Source organism: Euleptes europaea, chromosome 4 (genome assembly GCF_029931775.1).
Source record: "Euleptes europaea isolate rEulEur1 chromosome 4, rEulEur1.hap1, whole genome shotgun sequence".
NCBI lineage: Eukaryota > Metazoa > Chordata > Lepidosauria > Squamata > Sphaerodactylidae > Euleptes > Euleptes europaea.
This window is the reverse complement of record NC_079315.1, coordinates 18144228-18168162: the sequence shown is the minus strand read 5'-3', so window position 1 is coordinate 18168162 and position 23935 is coordinate 18144228. Positions and strand designations below refer to the sequence as shown.

Sequence of the window (23935 nt, the reverse complement as noted above, 5' to 3'; positions counted from 1 at the left end):
AAGCAGGAAATCAGCATTACAGCCAGCTCAGGTACACTTTATTAATTTCTTGATGGTACACATTAAAATACCTTAGGCAAGATAAAATAGATCCCGGTTAATTTTTTTCTTTAAAAAAAAAATTACTTGCACTCTTTTGAAAGCCATTTCCGAACAAACAAAAAGAATTGTAAATCTCCACACAAGGAAATTGTTAACCAGCAAAACCTTCTGTATCGGAGAGGACTCTGCTGACAGTTTTAAAGGAGGAGAAACAGGGAGAAATCAATACCGTAGTGACAGACATCATGGAGAAGTCACAAAGTTCAAGACATGTGTAAGGGACCAATATTTCAAACAGTTGAGGATGTGGAAGGAGGCTGGGGAAACCAATGCAACAGGACTGATGTCTTTCTGTATAATACTCAAGAAAGCCAATTGGCACATATTTCAAAATAGGAAAGGACTCCCCCCCCCCTCAGATGCCTTACTTGCCAGACTAGGGGCAAGAGTAAATAACTAACACCTTTCCCAGCATTCTTTGAGAATATAATAAAGGGATATATGCTCATTGGGAATGTTCCCTCCCCCCAGGGTTGCCAACCTCCAGGTAGTAGCTGGAGATCTCCTGCTATTACAACTGATCTCCAGCCCGATAGAGAACAGTTCACCTGGAGAAAAATGGCCGCTTTGGCAATTGGACTCTATGGCATTGAAGTCCCTCTCCTCCTCAAACCCTGCCCTCCTCAGGCTCCGCCCCTGAAACCTCCCGCCGGTTTCCAAGAGGGACCTGGCAACCCTATCCCCCCCGCACAAATGAATTGCAACCTCAAAAAGCAATACAGCAAATACGGTGGAACTCCGAACGGGCACCATGTTCAGCTGGTGTAGCAGAAACAGCAGCGTCTTTTCGCAGCTTGAAGACTAGCAAACGCAACACAGCATAAGCTTACATGAGCTAAAGCTTACTTAGAGAGCCAGCATGGTGTAGTGGTTAAGAGCGGTGGTTTGGAGCAGTGGACTCTGATCTGGAGAACTGGGTTTGATTCCCCACTCCTCCACATGAGCGGCGGAGGCTAATCTGGTGAACCGGGTTGGTTTCCCCATTCCTACACACGAAGCCAGCTGGGTGACCTTGGGCTAGTCACAGCTCTCTTAGAGCTCTCTCAGCCTCACCTACCTCACAGGGTGTCTCTTGTGGGGAGGGGGAGGGAAGGTGATTGTAAGCCGGTTTGATTCTCCTTTAAGTGGCAGAGAAAGTTGGCATATAAAAACCAACTCTTCTTCTTCTTCTTCATGAGATGTATGAAGATATGCTGGCAGATATCTGACTAGCAGTGCAATCCTAAGCAGAGTAACACCCTTCAAATCCCAATTAACTTCAAATCCCTGTGTAGGTCTGTACTGTAAGTGAGGGTTTTGTTTTGATTTTTTGCCACCACGTCACAGCTGACTTATGGTGACCCCATAGGGTTTTCGAGGCAAGAGACGTTCGGAGGTGGTTTGCCATTGCCTGGCTCCACATCACAACCCTGGTATTCTTTGGAGGTCTTCCATCCACATACTAGCCAGAGCTGACCCTGGTTAGCTTCTGAGATCTGATGAGATAACAGAGTTTCACTTACCTGTAACTGTTGTTCATCTGGTGGATCTTCTATGCAGTAACACATTGGGGGACTGCGCAGGCGCAGGCCAGCCACGGATACGATTTGTCAGCTTCTAGCAAAATCGAAAGTGAGAGTGCTCCCCCTCCCCCTTCCCGCCCAGCAGTCATATGACCCGGGGGGAGGGAGCACTCTCCCCTCCAGTTCTCCAACCTTCCGCCAAGGAACCAATAACCACATGATTGCGGAGAGGTCCCACAGCGGGGAAGGAGGGAGGGATGTGTTACTGCATAGAAGATCCACCAGATCTGTTGTGGTGGTTAAGATCTGTTTAAAGGGCTCCCCGCGCGCCTTCAGGGAATCCCCCTGAAGGCGCGCGGGGGGCATAATTTCCCCCCGAACTCTGGATTCCCCCCCCCCGAATTTCGGGGATCTGAAGCGGGGGAGTTCGGACTTCGGCACGGCCCGAATAAAAACGGGCCGAATTTTGCCGAATCCGAATTCTACCGAATTTATTTTTCAACAGCCCTACATGACTGGCCAAGATGATTGTGACCAGACAGACAGTCTCATAGGTATAGCAAGAGAGGCCCCTGGTGGCCAAAGGTTCAAACGGTGTTTCATGAGTTGGGACAACATGAAGGGAAAGCTCCAATGAGGAACAGGTGGAGATACCCTGGGATAGAGGTTGATATGTCCCCGTAAAAAAAGTCTGTGAGTGCAATTCAGCGTGAAGGGCCGAATTGTAGTCGAGGTAGCCAAAATTGACGACAGCAAAGAAGCAGCTCTGGACAAACCATTGTCAGCAGCCCACAGGGACAAATGTCTCCGCTTGGCCTCAATAAAAACGTCTCGTGGACGACTTAATAGGGTGCAGCAGCACCTGAGTCACCCTGACGATAAATTACATAGAATTCTCCATGCTGCCAGCTTGATTCTGGAAGGAATGTGAGAAATATCTTGGGGAGGAACAGTACTCCCTTGAGTCAGGGGCATTAGAATCGTGGACTGGGATCTCCTGGGCCAGACGGTGCTACCAGGACGCCACTTGTCCTTTCCGACCAGATCTTGACCAGAACCTTGGTCAGCAAGGGGAAGGGGGGCGACCAAGTATTTGGAAAGCATCCCCCATGGAGCGTAGGCTCACCCCCGCTCTGGAGCACCATGAGGAAACACTGAATTGTGCTGAGTCACAAGAGATACATTTGCGGGATGCCCCAGATTAGAACGAGATAATGGAGACAACGTGAGTCTATAGTGAGCTTGTGACAATTGTCAGGGTGATAACGAAGTCTACGAGAACGTATCTCGTGCCTGTGAATGGCAGTGACAGTGGAGCCATGTGTTATGGCCAGGCCCAGACTGCAATGGCTTCTGTGCACAGCAAATGGACCTTGTGCCACCCTGTTTGTGCTGGGAGGTGCTGTCCATTGTGACCTGAACACGTCAATCCTCGAGGACCCCTGTAAGGGAACAGAGACCAAGCCTAATAGAATAAGGCTCAAGAAAGTTAATGTGCAGGGTAGACTCTTGAGCAGGCCATACACCATGGGCCTTAAGAGCCGTACAATGAGCTCTCCATCCCGATAAGGAGGCGTCAGGAACGATGAGCTTGTGGAGCAGGTGTTTGAAAGGCAACACCGGCCAAGAGGGCCACCAGTCCAAGAAGGCAAAAATCGATGTAGAGATAGACAGCTTTTAGTATTGAGGGTCAATGTTCAGCTGGAATGCTGTCAGAAAAACGAGTGTGCAGGGGGAGCATCCACAGACGAGCAAGGGCAACAACTGCAGTGGAGAAAGCCATGAGCCTCAAGTAATGAATTTTTAGTGGTCGTTTGGAACCTTTCCTAGAACAGGTTAACTAACTGTCAAATGGAGCGAATTTCCTGTATTGGAAGGTAAGCTCTAGCTATAGCCAAGTGCAGGTGGATACCATGAATCTATGACCTTAGAAGAGGTCAATGGAGACTTTTATAGTTGACCAGGAGACCAGGTCGGTTAGGACGGAAAATAAGAACTTCCGCCTGACTAGCAAAGGCAGGCTCTGAGTAACCGACTATTGACCCGTCGTCTAGGTATGGAAAATGATACATCCCTGCAGGGCCATGTGTGTAATTCCCACAGATAAGCACGTCATGAAGGTGCGAGGTGCCATAGCACGACCAAGGGCAAACTGCATATCCATAGTTCTTGCCCTTGCAGAGAAAACACGACAGAGTCCGCAGTCTAACTTATAACAGTTATACTTTTAAATTCCCTAAAAATCCCCAGTTGTACAATTTTACATGCTAAGTTATAAATGATGCACATATTATGCTGTTAATCACTAAAAAGCTTGACAGAAATATAAGTATTGTACATATTTCAGTTTCCTCCCCACAAATTTGTGATTCCCCCCCCCTCTTTAAAAATGGGTAAACATTTTTCCCCCACAATTTCACATTACTGGAAATTTTGCATACAATCATAGAGTTGGATGGGATCACCAGGGTCATCTAGTCCAACAATGCAGGAAATTCACAACTACCACACCCCCAATGACCCCTACTCCATGCCCAGAAGATGGCCAAGATGCCCTCCCTCTCATCATATGCCTAAGGTCATAGAATCAGCATTGGTGACAGATGGCCATCTAACCTCTTCTTAAAAACCTCCCGGAAAGGAGAGCTTACCACCTCCTGAGGAAGCCTGTTCCACTGAGGAACCACTCTGTTAAAAAAAATTCTTCCTAATGTCTAGACGGAACATGATTTAATTTCAACCCATTGGTTCTGGTCCGACCTTCTGGGGCAACAGAAAACATCTCGGCACCATCCTCTATATGACAGCCCTTCAAGTACTTGAAGATGGTTATCATATCCCCTCTCAGTCTTCTCCTCTGCAGGCTAAACATCCCCAGCTCCTTCAGCCTTTCCTCATAGGACTTGGTCTCCAGACCCCTCTCCATCTTTGTTGCCCACCTCTGGACACTTTCCAGCTTGTCTACATCTTTCTTAAATTGCAGTGCCCAAAACTGAACACAATACTCCAGAGCATTACATGCAGGGTCGGTCTTTCTCAGATTCCACAAGCAGCAGTATTTCAGCAAATTATACTGAGGCATACAAGCAGGTCAAGGCCAAAACCTTTCAGAAACCAAAGCCAGTAAACAGTGAAAAGATCAAAGCCATAGCTATATCAAAAACAACAACAGAACCAAAGCAAGCTAGTATTTTAAAGAAAACACTTCGGCAGAAATAATTAAGCTCTTTTGAATCAGCCAACGGTTTCCCTTATTCTCTAAATTTGACCTTCCATTCCTTTTTTTACAGCTTGATGTTTTCAACTCCATTTGACTATTAAAGCCCCCCTTTTTTTATAGCTCCCCGGCAGCATTCTTTATATCTTCTAGGTTGGACTCCCCCACCCCAATTCACTTTTCAGTGGTGAAATCAAAAAGGCTTGTATTTAAAGTGAAAAATGAAAACATTCCATTGCAAAACATTCACTCTTCCCCCTCCTGTCATTATGTTCTCCTCCAGAATAAACTTATCCATTCTTCTGTCATTTTTTCCCCCACTTTCTAATTCATATTATCATCAATTTATTTCTTGACACAATCATTTCTGGCTCATACTTGTTCTCTAATCCTTTTACAGAAACCCACAGAAGTCCTGATCCTAATCCCAATTGACTGGTTCCAAACCCTTTCACCTCATATGAAGCCATGCCAATATTGACGATCTCGTGACCCTTGTCCTCAGTAACAACAGCTATATAGATACACACACACACACACACGCCAAGCTATATCCAAAAGGGAGTCCTGTCAGGCTCACTTAGATATCACAATGTACACAAATCACATCAGTTCAGAAGAGGGAACAGGGCATCAAACAAGATCTGCCCTGATCAACGTCAAGTTGAAAGTAATGAGTGAAAATGGTAAAGAAGTTATTACAACAAACCAGCATGAAATTGAATCATTTTTCTTCATTAGACCGGGTTGCTATTATCCACTTTTAGTGCGTTTGTATTAAGTAGGCTTTAAACATGCAAGTTTGCCTGGTTTCAGTGGCAAAACCTCTTGGGGGTGTGTGCGCGTGAATTTATAGAAACGATGACAGCCATTACTGTTTTCAACACTTCTACACAGTTGTCTCAAAGATTCCCAGGATGTTCAGCAGTGTCCTAGATTCCCCAGTCGCAAGAAAACCCTCAAACTACCAACTGGAGGTACATGAAGCCCTAGTTATTGTTTCTACAGTTCCAGGAACGTGCCAAGCTGCCATCAAATACAAAATCTCAATTAAGCCCTTGGGTTAGATCCAGACTGGATAGGGTTGCCAACCTCCGGGTACTAGTTGGAGATCTCCTGCGATTACAACTGATCTCCAGCTGATAGAGATCAGTTCCCCTAAAGAAAATGGCTGCATTGACAATCGGACTGTATGGCTCCACCCCAAAAACCTCCTGCCAGTGGCAATGAGGGACCTGGCAACCCTAAGACTGAACTCTCCACAATTTCTGCTGAATTCCTTTTCCTACTTCAGATTCCTCCCTCCTCATGTCTTTCTTCAGGATCCCCCATCTCAGGAGCAGCATTTTGTGGGACTCTGTGTGTGAGGCCCTTGTCCTCTCTTCCTGCTGAGACCTTTTATATGTGAACCCCAATCTCTTCTTAGTTGTTATGAAGGGCACCCCCCTTTAAAGCCTAAGCCCAGTGGGGATCCCGAAAATGAGTCCCAAAAGTATGCCTAGTCTGCCATGACTAAGGTTAATTCTGTCATGGAGGCAGGGTGTCACGGGAATGCATAAAGCACTCACCTTCCCCCAGCTACAAGGTGTGGCTATCCCTTGCTCCGAGTGATAATTCATCAAGGCAATATGAACCATTCCCAGCCATAGACAGTTGGGCAATCGGTAATCCAATCCAACCATTGATAAAGCCAGCCTATCATCCTATCCACCCAGGATGAGCCATCAAACCCATTATTCACTCCCCATCCTTTATCAATATGCTAAAACCATCCAACGATCATCCCACCTTGGAATGTCAGGTATTTTCCTCCTAAACTTGCCGCCAGATTTTGACAGCAGTTACCTTCAAACTGCCCAGTCAAACTTCATATCTCAGACCAATCCTGACCCTGAGAAAGTGGGGTCTCAGGTCAAGCTATGGGACCCTTCCCCATAAAAAGACCATCCCAAGTTGGTGGAAAGTGTGTCAGGTCTTCCCACTACCTAGATACTGCTGCAACCGCTTTGCAGGTCCCTCTTCTCGACACCCTGTTGCCTTGGACATCTGCTGCATGGACTCCCACAATCCCCTGCTTCTTATCCCCCTTGGATCAGGTAGTAGTGCTGATTCGAATGTCCTCCCTTCCCTCTCCTTGTCTCTTCTCTCTTCCTTACCCCATCCCCGTAAAGTTTGTGTGAGTGTGTATTGGGAGGGAAAGGGTAGTTTATTCATGGTCTTAAGGGTTTGTTGTTTTTGTTTACGCCTAGTGGTGTGTGTTTGATTGTTAGTAAAATAAATCTTTCACTGAATCAGTTGGTCTCTGTCCCTTTTCCTTTAGGAATATTGCTCTAGAATAAAATCTCCCTGCGTGTAGACAAACGATCCCTTGCTTACCCTTCTGGAGACCCTTTAACAACTAATCCCCCCTCTCTGGGTCCAGTTCCGGTAACAAGTAGGCTGCAGTGGAAGGGAGAGCAGGAAAGTCCCGTTCTGCTGATGGGGAATTTAGACTAGATCCAACTCCACACTTGGGAGGAGTTATGATCCAGATTGTTGTGTATGTATATAGTTGGGAGTAAGCAAGGGAGACTTAGGAGCTTGAGTTCTGCACGAAGGATCCTAAACCCTGCTCACCCTATTGGTCAAGCAAACGGACCCTATTGGCTCTAAGCCAACATATACCATTGGTCACCTGGAGGTTATGTCCCCCTAACAAGGACCAAGGGGAGAGTGGCCACAGGTGGCCAAGGGGGCATATAAACAGGGGTTGCTCATTGTGTTAACCAGTTCTGTGCTAAAATCAAATAAAGGCTGTGTTGTTGAACGTCTCTGATCTTGTGAATCCTTCCCACGCGGACTTAACACAGATGATACAAAAGAACTGGAAGCTAAACACAGGAACAACCAGAAGATGAAGCTGCATGTATAACCTCAGTAAAAGCCGAGGGAATAATTTTAAGGCTAATTTCAACATGTCTCAGTTTGAAACAGAAGGCAATCATTGCTTCAATCAAAGGGAAGAGCAAACTCTTTTTTTAGCTGCAGCAACAACACAACTAAGACTCTTCTTATTGGAATCTAAAATGTGTAAGCCTGTAAAATCATGATGCATGACAGATGCCAGTCAAGTCATTTACAAAGCCACAGGAAGGCACTCATATACCGTAGAACAAAAATACCATAATGCTAACCTAACTGACATGGCTAAACATAGTTTGTGCTGCCTTTAGATGTCCTTATAAATGGCGTGCTTATCGGATTAAATTCCAAATCGTAAAGTATGCAAATGCAATTCCAGAAGTCTAGATGTATAGCTATAAGTTTGGTCTGTTTTTGCTGTTACTGTAGCCCTCCTGCATGGAGCGCAGGACAGACTGCGGGCTAAACAATGCTACTGGCATCCATCACGCCAGTTAGAAAAGTTGTTGGAACACAGAGAGATGCATCAAGACATCTCTGTGCTATGGAATAAATACTCCGGGGGGGGGGGGAAACAAATGTGTGCACAATAGCAGAGATCAACTATCTCATGCATTAGTGACAGGGCTATGCCCATAAGAAAAGAAGCTGTATAAAATCGGGAAATATGAATAAAGTACTTGCCCTAAAAAGATTTCTTTAATGTTGGGAAAAAATCTTTTAAATTAAATGTTCCACGCGAAAAAAATTAATTGATTTAATGTAATTATTTGGTTTTCATTTTTTTTTTAAGTGGTTGGTATGGTTTTTGTTCACCCTATTTTTGTTTTATTCAGTAATGATTATATCTTCCTCATTTTACAACCTCATTGGAAAAAAGCAATATAAATTAAAATTAACTACTCAAAGTTTAAACCAGGGGTGAGGAACGTCAGGACCGGGGGCTGTTTAAGGCCCGCGAAATCATTTGGTCTTGCCCTTCGTGCGTCTTTAGCTCAGAAGGATCTTAGACTGGCGATACGCCCCCTGCTGCCTGCTTGGGGCTTGGTTGGCTAATTTTTAAGTTGATAATTTTTTATGGCCTGCGAATGATGTTATAAACATCCAAATGGCCCTTGGCGGAAAAAAGGTTCTCCACCCCTGGTTTAAACAGTAATCTTTTGGGGACTGAGGCCAAGGTTACCTCTCTCTCTCTCTCTCTCTCTCTCTCTCTCTCTCTCTCTCTCTCTCTCTCTTTTTATTAAAGTGTTGGGTTCGAATCCCCACTCTATCATGGAAGCTTACAAGGTGAACTTGAGCCAGTCTTTCTCTTTCTCAGCCTGATCTACTTCCTGGGGTTGTTGTTGTAAGGATAAAAGTCTGTGGCATTTTTGGGAATGCGATAGCTATGTTTGTTGAACCAATTACCTGAGTCGGTCCCACCCAATTGGTACCCCATCAGGAGAAAGGCTGGAATTCGGAGGGAAAGGTTTATGCTGTCTGCTCCACCAACATAGGTGTAATATTCACACTCATGCTGCAGCCATGTGGAAGTGGCTCTCCTGTAGGCACAACTGTGTGTGTGAAGGAGGAAACTGAAGACTGAAAATGAATGGGGAAGGAGTGAGTGGGAGTAATTTTTTTTCATATGGCTTAGATGTGAACCCTACACTGCAGTCCTATGCACAGGATTGCACTGGTACTGCCCCCATTATAATGGGGATTATATAGACAAATCCATCTGGCAAATGGGAGTGCACTCCTAAGGGTTGGTTCACACTTGCATCGCTTGATGACTAATTCATCAAGTGATAAAAGGGTTATGTGACTGATAATGCTCATCAGTGGCATTCATTTCACACATTCAAGCTTGGTCTACATATGCAACATAATGTGGTGGGAATTAGACAGTAGCGCCTTCGGGTTCCTGAATGTGCTACACGACTTCAGACTGCAGTGGCAGAAAACATTGTTAATGTTCTCTTAGGTTTTTTAAAAAAAACTTTTCTTTAACTGTAGTGTATTGTCTTACATTGGCAAAAAATATTCCTGCAAATAGATAACTAGAACTGCAGTGAACCTCTTTTTGCCCTGATGGGCTAGCTTTAAACTTGCATGGATATTTTACATTTTAAATTTTAAACTTGCCTTTTACATTTTTAGAATACACCCCCTCCTTATAGTTTGAAGTGGCACAGTGCATTCTACCACCTTGGCTGGTGTAGGGTTGCCAACCTCCAGGTGTTAGCTGGAGATCTCCTGCTATTACAACTGATCTCCAGCTGATAGAGATCAATTCACCTGGAGAAAATAGCCGCTTTGGCAACTGGACTTATGGCATTGAAGTCCCTACCCTCCTCAAACCCCACCCTCCTCAGGCTCCACCCAAAAAATCTCCCGCCAGTGGCGAAGAGGGACCTGGCAACCCTAGCTGCGTGTGTGGACAAGGCCATCATTCATCGTGATATTTAATTAAGGGATAAGAAATCAAGCGATGTTCATACATGTGTGAAAAAACACATTGGAAGCTAGGAATGGTCTTTCACACCTGCATGGATTGATCTGATACTGCCATCTGCTCTATTTGGGGCTATGAATTATGTAGAATTGAAGGGCAGCCATTCATAGTGGTTAGACTAGGATGGTGGGGGGGTGTCCATGTTCAAGTCTGTACCTGTCCTGGAAGTTTGCTGGGTGACCCTGGGCCAGTTGTGCACTCTCAGCCCAACATACCTCGCAGGACTGTTGTGAGGATAAAACGGAGGAGAAAACAATCATGTCTGCTACTTTGAGCTCCTTGGAGGAAGGTTGGGAAAAAAATGCACCAGATAATAATAAATATGCGTAGCAGCAGCTGAGATTAAGCAGAGTGGAACTAGAAAACCATTCTTGATTTTGGCTGGGAACAACAGAATGGAAGCCATAGTAAATGGCCATTTTGTACCATCAAAAAATCGGTGTGACACTGGACACTAGAACCATCAGTTGCTCCCAAAGGATTAGTTTAAGAGCAAGAAATGTGATGGGTAAAAAGCTTAGGTGGCTCAATTACTTAGGGACTCAATTACTTAAAACAAAAAAACTGATTTTTTTTTCTTAAATGACAAAAATTCAAAATTATTCCTCTGCTAGAGGTCGCTCATAACAACCTTCCCATCCATAAATCTGAAAGTCTCTAAGGCACAATATCTCTCTACTAAAGAGGTGACAATTAATTGGTATTTTACTTACCTCATCCACATAGATTATGCAGGAGAATTCTAATCACCATGTGCTACACACATGTAAGGTCAGGTTGGGCCAGATTTTGACAGTGGCATAAAATGGATGCTGCTTTTCCTCCTTTTTAAAGTGGGAGGGGGGATGTTACTACCCTGGGATTTGATGCATGAAGAGCCTGCAAAGAGACTTCCAGAACCAATGGGATTCTACCTTACTATAAAAGTATATATTGCTGGAACATGATGCCTAACATATAGCAAAACATGGAGACAGCAAATAATTTTCAGGGGTTGTGTTATACTGACATTATGCCAAGCAAGGCTTTGTGTATAAAAAAATCAAAATGAAACAGGCAGGACACTGGGGAAGGGAGAACCTAGAACAACAACACTTGGTTTAAAAGTATAAGTTCTAAACTGGCTTCTTTAATAGCATCATGAATGCTAACAAATATGTGATGAGAATATTTACAGGATACGACATGGAGAAATATATCAATAGTTACAGCAAACTGTCTGCTTCTCCCCTACTCCCAACCCACCGACCCCCCACTATTCTTCGATAGTAGGAAATCTGAAAGCAAAATAATGAGCCTAACAAATAGCAAATTCTGTAGACAGCAGATAATTTCCAGGGGGTTGAGAAATGCTTTGCTTTCTTACAGGTCACATTTCTTCTGTGCCTCTGTCACTTTTATTCAAACAGATTTTGCAATGTTTCACTATTTTATTTTATTTTATTTTATTGGTATTGTGGTATCAGATGAAAACTGGATGGATGAACACATCATGAGCACATACCCCTCGGCCAAATTCCTAGCAACTCTGCAAAAAAACTATCATCTGTCTTCAGTCCTACAGAATTATAGCATACTAACACTGCAATCCTAAACGTGCTCACTTAAATCCCACTGGAATTAGAAAGAATTTAAACATGTAATGGGCTGAGGGTGCCTTACAGTCCCAATCCAGTTTAATGCATAGGGTTGCCAGGTCCCTCTTTGCAACTGGCGGGAGGTTTTTTGGGCGGAGCCTGATGAGGGCAGGGTTTGGGGAGGGGAAGGACTTCAATGCCATAGAGTCCAATGGCCAAAGCGGCCATTTTCTCCAGGTGAACTGATCTCTATCGGCTGGAGATCTGCTGTAATAGCAGATCTCCAGCTAGTACCTGGAGGTTGGCAACCCTGTTAATGCAGCAATATAGTTGATCACCATGCACAAGGCAGTACCAAGAGCTATAAAAAAGAACTTCCTGGAAGCAACATTGGGGCATCAAACATAATGGCAAATGCTCTGCAATACTTTTATGCTCTGTACTGCATTTGCATCAGTATCTTCAATGTTCTAGCTAAGGTTAGAACAATGGAGGGCCTGAAACAAAACGCAGCACATTTTCAACTTGTTCCACACCTAGTGCTTAATCTCAGTGCTATAGGGCTATTTCCCTGCCACAGTTAGGTTGTAGGCTGAATGCAAGCAAGAAGCAAACCCCTTGTTTCCACTCAAGCTCTTGACAAGCAAGAATGAAGGCCTATGCCTGTGGTCCCATTGGGATAGGGCTGCCAGGTCCCTCTTCGCCACCAGCAGTAGGTTTTGGGGGCAGAACCTGAGGAGGGTGAGGTTTGGGGAGGGGCTTCAATGCCATAGAGTCCAATTGCCAAAGCGGCCATTTTCTCCAGGAGAACTGATCTCTATCGGCTGGAGATCAGTTGTACTAGCAGGAGATCTCCAGCTAGTACCTGGAGGTTGGCAACCCTATTCCACTGGTTTGTGGGTGGCCTCATTTTGTTGCAGTAGTGAAAGGCAGGTGGCTACCCATTTTGGTATTAGAGGGAATGATAGGGTTCTTCCCCTTTCAGTTCTGCTTTCCCTCTCTCCCCAGGCTCCTTTCTCCTCTACCACCACCACCAACAACCAACTTTGGCTCCGCTTCCTTCCCCCCTCACCTTCTCCTCCTCCTCTTTTTCGTTGTGGTGGCCCCAACCACAATATCAGGCACTGTTTTGGGTTTCAAAGGCAACCCGCTGTGCCTCCTGAACTCTAGGGAGTCTTTTTGCAACATCTGAGCATGCACAGACATCACTCCTAATGGATTTTTGTGGGGTGGAGGTTACCTCTATATTATTTTATTGTTAACAAAATCATTTTTTTCTGGAAACATGGCAGGTTTGAAGAACCCTACATTTTGGAGGACTTTCATTCATAGGGTCGCCATGAGTCGGAAGTGACTTGACGGCACTTAACACACACACAAATTGTATTATCAAATCAAATTTATTTCTATACAAGATCAACTCTGGATAAAAAATTAAAAGTTAGTTTAAAATAGTAAGAATCTTAATGGTTCTGGGAGAGATGATTTGAATAGGAGGAAGAAAGATCATCTATGGGGTTAGATTTTCAGTCCACCATTTGCGGATTCCACAAGACCAAAGGCAAAATTTGGCTACTTGTGTGGTTATCTCCTGAGAGGAGTCTGCTAAGAGAAGAGAAACTTTAGCTTCTTCAGATCTCCCAGGGAAGGTTGAAAAATTGTAGTAATGACTGGCCCTGTTATGCAAAAAAATTTATCCATACAGGTGCCAGCCCTTGGCTATTGGATATATATATGTCCTACCTCAGTCCTCTTTTATTATTTTCTTGGTTTTAGTTTTGATTAAAATGCTTAAATTAAGCTATATGTTCTTTTTGTTTTACTAAGTTGACTACATTGGCATTAGGTTAGATGTTCTGGCATTTGCATTGATACCTTTTCTTTTGGTGTAAGTTGACTACATTGGCATTAGGTTAGATGTTCTGGCATTTGCACTGATACCATGCACCAAAAGAAAAGGTATCAATGCAAATGCCAGATGTGTATTTCCTACCTTACCCATCTTTCCTAGTTACAGCTGCAGTCCTGAGGTTGCCCTCCTGTCTTTTGGACTACGATGCTCCAGTTATAAGGAAAAGAAAACTTACCTAGCAATCCAGGGTTGGGAAATCTCCAGGAATCATTGTATGTTGAATACTGCGGGTGGCTGTATGGACTTCCAGAAAATTCACTCCCTAAATTAAAGAGAAAAGAAAGACACAAAATTATTTAGAGGAACAGCATTTTTAAAGGTTACATTCTAGCTCATGGCTTGACATATTTGCAAATAAAAAAGGCACAGTACAATTATAAAGTAAACTGGTTTTATTTATCTGTCTAAATGTGGCTTTCTTCAAGTAACAATAACTACCGGTACACCACTTTAAAGATGTGACACTTATGTTCCAAAGGTAATATTGTGGACCATTTTGACCGAGTTAGACAATGGATTTTTATTATTTTATTTATTAATTTTATTCATTTATTTATGCCCCACCCTCCCAAGCCAAAAACCAGGCTCAGAGTGGCTTCTATATAGCACACTTTTTAACCTGAATTTCAACTAACTGATGCACTGAAGATTGCTTTAGTGCATTTTATAAGCAAGCAATAAATAATCTAGTATTAAAATTAAATTGAGTTTTATTTCATAGCATTTTAAAGGAGATGGGCCAGGGTGGCCCTGGCAGTAAGGACTGGACCCCAGGTTCAGGCAGCCCAAGGTGCTGCCCCCCTAAGCCATCGGCCCACCAGGACTTTCCCTGGCAGCCTTAATGGCCAACTCATCCCTGCTTATGAGGAACAAATTTATGGATCAAAATACATTTGTCATTTAAAAATAGCAGTGATTTTCTACCTCTTGTTTTTGGCACTGGACTGGTGCTGTGGCTCTGGATTGTTAGAGTAGCTAGTCAGAAAACATTATGTTATTACTTTTATTTTATTTATATGTTATTATTTATATTTTATTATTTATATTTACCCGCCCTGAGCCTGGCCTTGGCTGGGGAGGGCAGGTTATAAATCTAACAAATAAAGTAAATATTTTATGCTGACCCTTCATTGCGCATCACCCCAAGTGGCTTACAATCTTCAATTTGACAACAAGAAGGGAAGGAGGCAGAGTGGGCATAAAAAAGGGAAAAGTATGACATTGCAGTTACATATTTATCTTTGGTCCAGAATGGCAACTAATGGGTTATGCCAAAGGCTTCACAGAAAAAGTTTGTTTTGAGGAGAGATTTGAAGGGAGCGAGAGAAGTGGCATCATGTAGACCTTCTGGAAGGTAATTCTAGGCATGGTCAAGTCAAAGGAAGTCTCATGATATTCCCATTTTTTAAAAAAAAAATTAAACTGACAAGATATTATAAGCATAGAACTGACACTGAGGACTTCCATTGATGGCAAATTAAGCACAGAGTGTTTTAAGGAGCTGTTCACACACGTCTTTTATGAATGGCTGTTTCACTCGCCGTCACCCTTCTGACGACTTCGGGTCTTTGTGCTGATTATGCATGATGTTTCTGACCATCAGAGGTCGCCTCACTCTCCCCCTACCTTTCCCCACATTTTGTCCACGTTTTCAAATTTGAGATAAAACCAGTCTCTGAAAACACAGGCAAAACATGGGGAAAGGCAGGGGGAGAGGGAGGCAACCTCTGATGGTCAGAAATAGCATGCACAATCAACACAAAGACCCGAAGTCGTGGGAGGGGTAACGGTGAGTAAAACAGCCATGCGTAAAAGACCATCGTCATCTCCTAGGGTTGCCAGGTCCCTCTTCGCCAGTGGTGGGAGGTTTTTGGGGCGGAGCCTGAGGAGGGTGGGGTTTCGGGAGGGACTTCAATGCCATAGAGTCCAATTGCCAAAGCGGCTATTTTCTCTAGGTGAACTGATGTCTATCGCCTGGAGATCAGTTGAAATAGCAGGAGATCGTCAGCTAGTACCTGGAGGTTGGCAACCCTATCATCTCCTGATGGCGATTCCTCCATACAGTCCCACCACATGTACACAGTCGCTTTCGCTGGCTCACACAGTAGCAGAGCACAGCCATTTTCACAATTACGATGGCCAGGAAAACATTTCAGCAGCCAAATCTCTCTCTTTCATTTTTATCCTGCCCTTCCTCCAAGGAGCTCAGGGTGGCAGACATGATTCTCCTTTTCTCCACTTCATCTTCACAAAAACCTTATAAGGTAGGTTAAACTGAAAAGAAAGTGAATGGACCAAGCTCACCCAGTGAAATTCACGACTGAGGAGAAATTTGAACATGCATCTCCTCAGACTGTCTCTCTATATGCTGCTTGGTCTGTACTCACAGACATAGCACATAAAATGAATCTGAAAGTGCACAAAGACAGGTGGTTACATTGATATGACCATCATATTGGGTGGTGGCTGTGCCTGCTGGAGAATGTTCTAAAATCAAAATATTTTAATAATGGAATCCTAAAGAGACTTTCCTGGGGAAAAGCCCCATTGAGCTCAATTCTGGAAAGACCTAATTAGGATTGCACTGTGAATCATGTGCTGCTAGGGTAGCCAGGTCCGTCTTCGCAACTGGCGGGAGGTTTTTGGGGTGGAGCCTGAGGAGGGCGGGGTTTGGGAGGGGAGCGACTTCAATGCCATAGAGTCCAATTGCCAAAGCAGCCATTTTCTCCAGGTGAACTGATCTCTATCGGCTGGAGATCAGTTGTAGTAGCAGGAGATCTCCAGCTAATACCTGGTGGTTGGCAACCCTATGTGCTGTCCCCACAGATGATTTATATATCTCTTATGAAGAAAATGAAAACTTATAGATTATATGATCCTGGGTATAGGTATATGGTGGTGTTTCCCAGCGGCCTTAAATTCGTTATAGCCTTAAAAGGGATAGCAAGCTCATCTATTGAACTTAGTGGTGTGCCATTTTTTCCCTTTTTTGTTTTATTTCCATTTTTTTCATTCATTAGGCATTCATTCATTTTCCTATTAGTGTGTCCCATTTCAGTGGGATACAAGTGCAGGTAGAACACAATTTCTTTATTTTTCCATCTAGTTGGGATGAAATCTTCAGGTAGTGTTGCCTTCAGTCCAGGAACCAACCCTATCAAATTTCAGGAAAACAGGAGAAGGGGTACCAATTACATAGGCAATTAAACTCTCACTTGCAGAACAGACATATGTCAACCCAGAGGTAGACATATGGCAACCCAGGAAGGAAGGCAGCATTACAGAGGATGCAGAGGGATGCATTTGGCACCCCAAGAAGGCCATGAGCTTAACCATGATAGGTAGACTGCTGCCAGCAAGACTTAGGTACAACTCTCACCATTATTCAGGCAGTAAGTATTAGTGCTTGGTGTTAAACGAACACTGTGGGGGCTAGTGCTTGGTAGAAATCACTTCATTGTAGTATGCCCAATGCAGAGCCAAACTGGCTGTTAATAATACGTGCTCGGTCTTTGAAAACTCAGTGGCCATTTTTGCAAGGTCATTAGCAGCGCGTTCCATGCTGAAGTGCCCCGCATTTTTTTTTTTAATTTTGCACACTGAACCGTTGTTCCGGAAGTGACTGTGAAGCTGGTGCTTACCTGCTTTGCATTACTAAAAAGGCCATTTAACACGACCTTTGGTGTTTGCTGCAAAGAATCCCCCTCAAGGAACAATGCAAAACAACAGAGGTGCATTAGCTATGCATATGTTAATAGCTATGCAAACAGGAACAAAGGAGCAGGCGAGTGGGGGGAGTGGAACTTCTCCTTTTGTGTCGGGACCATGAAAAGGCATTTTTAAAGTCGCATTTTAAAAAAGAGCTTTGAGCGAGCATCACAATTGACCATGCAAAAATAGAGACCGTTTCTGTGCATTACAAATTATCCCAGTAGCAGAGAAGTCAGTGAGAAAAGGAGCCACAGCCAACATGTCAAGAAAGTACCATCATTTTGATGTACTACTGTTTTAAAAAATGCTAATGTATCAAATCCAGAGCTCTTCCATGATTTAAAATGCCCTTCCAAAGCAGCAATTTTTTTCTGTATTAAGAAAGTATGGGGTACTTGCAGCTTTGGAGGGGCATTTTAAATTGTGGAAGGAAACACCTCATTTAGTGACCCTCCCTGGACCTTCAAAAGAGCCACCTGATTTTTTTTTTCCATGCAGAAGATCCTAATTATGGATCCTTTGCGTAACGTATGTTTTGCAGTCTAAAGACAGAGTACAGAATTAAAAGATAGACGGACACTAGAACTAACACCAAAGGGAAAGAGAATAAGGGAAAACCTCACATTAGCCATACTAGCTAATAGAAAATCAGTCATGCAGCCTCATATACAGGCAAGTCCCACTGTAATATAGTAGCAATATTAACAGCAATGCAACATAACTGAAAAATGATCACTCTCCCCAACAACAGAACTCACTCAGGCATAGCTCATGTTTACATGGAAAAAATAAAAACCCTTCTCCAAGCTACTGATGATTGGTGAAAACACTGTAGAAAGAAAGACCTATGAACAGGAGGAGAGCTGTTTGATTTTGATCACTGGAAATTTTCAGTTTCAGTTTCTTATCTCCTGAGGTTTCTTGATTCTTTTGTCTTCCATCTAACCTCCTTGAACTCTAAACCAGACAGCCAGGTACTAGAATAATGAAAAGAAACTAACAGTCATGAGTATTGACTGATTTTTTAATTTTCTCTTTTTTGCTTTCATAATGATAATGATGAATGGGGCCTTTGGATTTCATTTTTATCATTTGTTAACAAACTCAGGTACTTAATTGCAGCACATACACAGAGAATCTGACTTAAAATACAAGAAAAGTTATGTTAGGATTCAGAAGAACCAGGGGATTAGGACAGGATCAGAGAGAGTTTAGTAAAATATATCCCAACGTAAAAAGTTCAGCAGAGAAATTCCTAGGCAGGTCACAGTGAGGAAGGTTGCTGATGCCTAACAAAGGTAGATGTTGAGACCCAAACACAGGATTGTGTATTGAGATGAGAACCAAGGCAATCCCTCCACAGACATGGAACTCATGAGCTGCCAATTGTACACATATTTATGTCTGCAGCTGGCAGCTCATATATATTCCAAAGTCCAGTTCATACAGGAGAGTTGGTATTGGTTAAAATGTTTATAACAAATGCAAAGGTACTACTAAATGGCCAGACATTTTACACGGACCTGATGAACTTCCAGCTTAATAAGAGGGTGATATAAAAGGTGTTCTTAACACCTACTCCAGGAAGCATTCTCACCTAGAGGGGTGAGAAGGGAGAAACTAACATACCATTGAGGAACTGAATACCTATGATACCTTGGACATCTGTAGGGCTAACAAGTCAACTTTTGGTATACATGCAATTTTAACCTTGGCAAATGAAGCCAGGAAATTTACCATGCTCCATCTTCAAACCCAATCATGATCTCTCTCAACAATGGCAAATGCTATTTTTAAAAATAAGCTCTTCTCTAATGAATGTGTCCAATGGTGACTTAATATTCGCTTAGATGTAATATCTGCCAGAAATCATCCGTAGAGTGTGACTTTCTCACATTCCCTCTCCCAGTGCAGTCCAAAATGTCTCCAAAATGTTTATCCTGGGGGTCAGGGGACCATTGGGAACATAGTGAGAGGAGAGTTGGAGGTTTGCAGCAAGAGGGAAGAATCAATAGAAATTCCTTTTGCTGAAATCATCTGGTGGATCCAAGCCATTGCTTCCCTACCCCTGAAAAGAATTAGGTCTGATTTAAAAGTTCAGTAGCTGAGTTGGTGTAATCCGTTGACAGGGCTAACAGCCCTTCTGGGTTTCCCCAGAAGTGACATCTGCCTCTCTAGGAATTCCGTGAGAGGACTGACGTTACTTCCAGGTTTTCCCCAGAGGTGTCATCACACCATTGGCCCACCATTGGCCCAACAGCTATTTTTTTGTTTATTTTTTCTCCTGCCACTGCTTGGAGAAGTGGTGGGAAGGGCAGGCTGCCAGCAGAAGATCTCCTGCTATAGAGATATGGTAATCCTGATTTGCCAGAAGGCCCATATGTAGGACATGGAGGGCAATGCCTCCCTTTTTGTTGTCCCCTCCCCATCATCTGGTATTCAAAGCTAGACTGCCTCTGAAAAGAGAGTTTTCATTCACTGTTTAATCTCCTTTTAAAGCTGTCTAAATTAGTGGGCATCATATACTCTGGCAGTGTCTTCCCGTAAGTGAATTATGTGTTGTGTGAAGGACTTTATTTTGTCTGTGCTGACTCTACTGATGATCAGCTTCTACTCCAAGTTTTAATTTTAAGGGAGAGGGAGAAAAATTCTCTCTTTCTCTACTCCATGCTCACAGGAAAAGACACAAGAAAACAACCCTAAGTTTTGACATAGGTCGTTTATGCATGGGTACTTTCATTCACATTCACCCCCCGGTCTGAATCAGTTGTTCCTTGGAGTTATGCATGAGTTTTCCGTCCATTAGAGATGACCTTGTGCCCAGCCCTCACAATGTCCAGGTCTTCCCATTCCTCTGTTAACCTGACTCTTCCATCTTCCCTGAGCAAAGCCCGAGTGAAATCCCCATGCAGAAGGCAAAGTGCAGGACACGCAAGCCCTTTCTTCACTCACAGCCAATTATAAAGCAGCATGTTCAGAGGCAGGGATTCAAATACTTTCTGCTTCCTGCTTCCTCAGAGCTCTTTCTGAGCACAAGAAAGGCTTTTTAAAACCAAGGTTTGGATTTCATAGAATCAAAGAATCATAGAGTTGGATTTCATAGAATCAAAGAATCATAGAGTTGGAAGGGACCACCAGGGTCATCTAGTCCAACCCCCTGCACAATGCAGGAAATTCACAACTACTTCCCCCACACACACCCAGTGACCCCTACTCCATGCCCAGAAGATGGCCAAGATGCCCTCCCTCTCATGAACTGCCTAAGGTGATAGAATCAGCATTGCTGACAGATGGCCATCTAGCCTCTGCTTAAAAATCTCCAGGGAAGGAGATCTTACCACCTCCCGAGGAAGCCTGTTCCACTGAGGAACCACTCTATCTGTTAGAAAATTCTTCCTAATGTCTAGATGGAAACTATTCTGATTTAATTTTAACCCGCTGGTTCTGGTCTGACCTTCTGGGGCATCAGAAAACAACTCGGCACCATCCTCTATATGACAGCTCTTCAAGTACTTGAAGATGGTTATCATATCTCTTCTCAGTCTTCTCCTTTTCAGGCTAAACACACCCAGCCCCTTCAACCTTTCCTCATAGGACTTGGTCTTCAGACCCCTCACCATTCCCCCCTTCCTTTCAGATTGCTCCTTTTGTTGTTGTTCTTAAAATGCTTTTTTATGTTGCAGTTGGGTTTGGGGGGATTTTCTCTCACAGTAAACACTACAAGTAAGCCAATTAAAAAGCAGCATTTAAAGGGGCAGGGACTTGATTTGAGCTTGGAGACTGCTGGTACATAGATTCCCAACAGGAAAGTGTGGGTCCAGCCAGCAATGAACCTCAGGTAAAACTCTCATACATACATGACCATAGATTGTTGTGATGTTCACACAGCGATGCTTCTAGCCAAGTTAACTTCCCCCATGAAAGCTGATCTGATACAGCATCATGAGAAAACTAAACCACTGCAAGAAAATAAGATTGTTCCTGCTTCATGTGTTTAGGTTGGTAACAGGTTCCTCACTGAGCATATACATTATATTGGAATTGATTCATGTGTTTCCCACATCAGCGAGGCCAATTTTAACACACACACCCAAATTAGGGGTGGGAGGTTGCTGGTATGGCTAAAAACTACAACCACATTGCCGGCACCATGCATAAAACACCAGCTTACTTTTTTAAAAACAGGGAGGCATGAATGACAGTGAACTTCTAAAGAAAACTCTGGCATGTCCCTAGAGAGAACCAAATTTGTACTCAACTTCAGTCTTAGAAATGGTTCAGTTAGCAAAACCCACAGATCTGACTCCCTTCCTTTGCAGCAGAGCCTGCCTGCTCAACCCAAACTCCATTTCTTTTCCCTCGAGCTTCCATATTGCTAGTGGCTCCTGCCTCATCTGAGACCACAAGTGACTCCCTCAGACCCCTTAACACAGACTCTGTCCTATTGGCAGGTCTTTGGTAGCAAGGCCCGTGGGACAGCAAGATATGTAGTAACTGTACGGATGAGTGACACACTTCTCTTCATCTCCAGAGTCTTCAGGGAAGAGTGCTTCCTTGCAGTGTTTAGTATGTAAGAATTGTTTGGCGTACAGAAACATTTCATGGGATTTCTACCTTGACTACACAACCTCTCAGATATCTACAGTCATTCCTATCATCATCATCACCATCATTATAATTATTATCATTATATTTCAATGAGATCATAGCTTTTAGCATGTTCATCCATCCATCCATCCATCCATCCATCCATCCATCCATCCATACATGCATGCATACATACATACATACATGGTAGGCACCATTATACCCTAATTTCATCTATCACAAATGTATTTATTTGCTTGTTTGTTTGATTGATTTCTATCCTGCTCCTTCCTGACCAGGTCAGGCTCAGGGCTGCATACAACATGTTCCAACAATCAAAACATGAATTACAATTAAAATTCTCCAGCATCTATTAATATTACCACATTTTACATTCCTGAAGAAGAACAGTTGGTTTTTATATGCCGACATTCTCTACCACTTAAGGAAGAGCTGTGACTAGCCCAAGGTCACCCAGCTGGCTTCATGTGGAGGTGTGGGGAAACCATCCCAGTTCACCAGTTTAGCATCCACTGCTCATGTGGAGGAGTGGGGAATCAAACCCAGTTCTCCGCTCCAAACCACCGCTCTTAACCACTACACCATGCTGGATCTCCTGGCAACTCTTGTTCACACGATGGTCCACATGATAGCTATGTCCCTTTTTCAAAAAGCATGATTGGTCACAGTGATCCAGACATCCAGGTCACATTGCTGCAATAAACTCTACATGGGGATGGCTTTGAAATTTGCCTGGAACCTCCAGTTGACCAAAAATGTAACAGTCAGGCTACCGTCAGAGGCGGGATGCCAGGATCATATCACCCCAGTGCTGAAAGATCAGTGTTGGCTGCCCATTTGTTTCCAGGTACAATTCAGAAGGAGATTGAGACTGGGAAGGGCAGCCATGAAGGAGCTAGAAAATATTTTGAAGTGTAAGGATGTGTCACTGGCCACCAAGACTAGATTCATGCCATCGTATTCCCAATGCTATGCATGGGTGTGAAAGCTGAACAGTGAAGAAAGCTGATAGGAAGAAAATAGATTCCTTTGAAATGTGGTGTTGGAGGAGAGTGTTACGGATTCCGTGGACTGCCAAAAAAACAAATCAGTGGGTTATAGATCAAATCAAGCCTGAACTGACCCTAGAAGCTAAAATGACTAAACTGAGGCTATCGTATTTTGGTCACGTCATGAGACGACAAGAGTCACTGGAAAAGACAGTCATGCTAGGAAAAGTTGAGGGCAGCAGGAAAAGAGGAAGACCCAACAAGAGATGGATTGACTCAATAAAGGAAGCCACAGCCTTCAGTTTGCAAGATCTGAGCAAGGCTGTCAAAGATAGGACATTTTGGAGGACTTTCATTCATAGGGTCACCATGAGTCGGAAGCGACTTGACGGCACTTAACACACACACACAATTCAAAGTGCTCCTTCTTACTGTTAAGGCTTGGGGACAAGCTCCTTCAAAGGCTGCCTCGTCTGATGTTGACTAGCCTGCCAGTTAAGATCCACCTTACAAGCCCTGCTACTATGCCCCCAACTTTTTAGTGGTAGCATCTCCCCTGTGGAATATCCTTCCCCCTGGGGCTCCCCAAATGCTTACCTTAGAATCTTTTAAACACCAGAGAAAGACACTGACTGTCATATTTTATGAGATGTTACCAGAAAATCATGATGGAGGTATCTGGCTTGGTGTAATATCTACATAGGCCTCAACAATATGAAAGCATCTTTTCCCCGTTTCCCTAAGAGTGAACCTGTCAACAAGCTTCTTTCACATCTAGAGTAAAATTTGTTAGCACTGCCAAGAGCCAGATCGTAGTGCTTCAGGCAATGGATCTGGACCATAGGTAGGGTTGCCAGGTCCCTCTTTGCCACCGGCGGGAGGTTTTTGGGGTGGAACCTGGGGAGGGCGGGGTTTGGAG

General features: G+C 43.7%; 1 protein-coding gene across 1 annotated transcript in view; it reads right to left on the bottom strand.

Moving 5' to 3' along the window:
• PAX5 (paired box 5) overlaps positions 1-23935 on the bottom strand; it is a 262914-nt gene that overhangs the window by 4139 nt on the left and 234840 nt on the right. The window contains exon 9 of the mRNA XM_056848096.1: positions 13884-13970. Within this exon, the coding sequence (XP_056704074.1) occupies positions 13884-13970 (87 nt within the window). The remainder of the gene's footprint in view (positions 1-13883; positions 13971-23935) is intronic.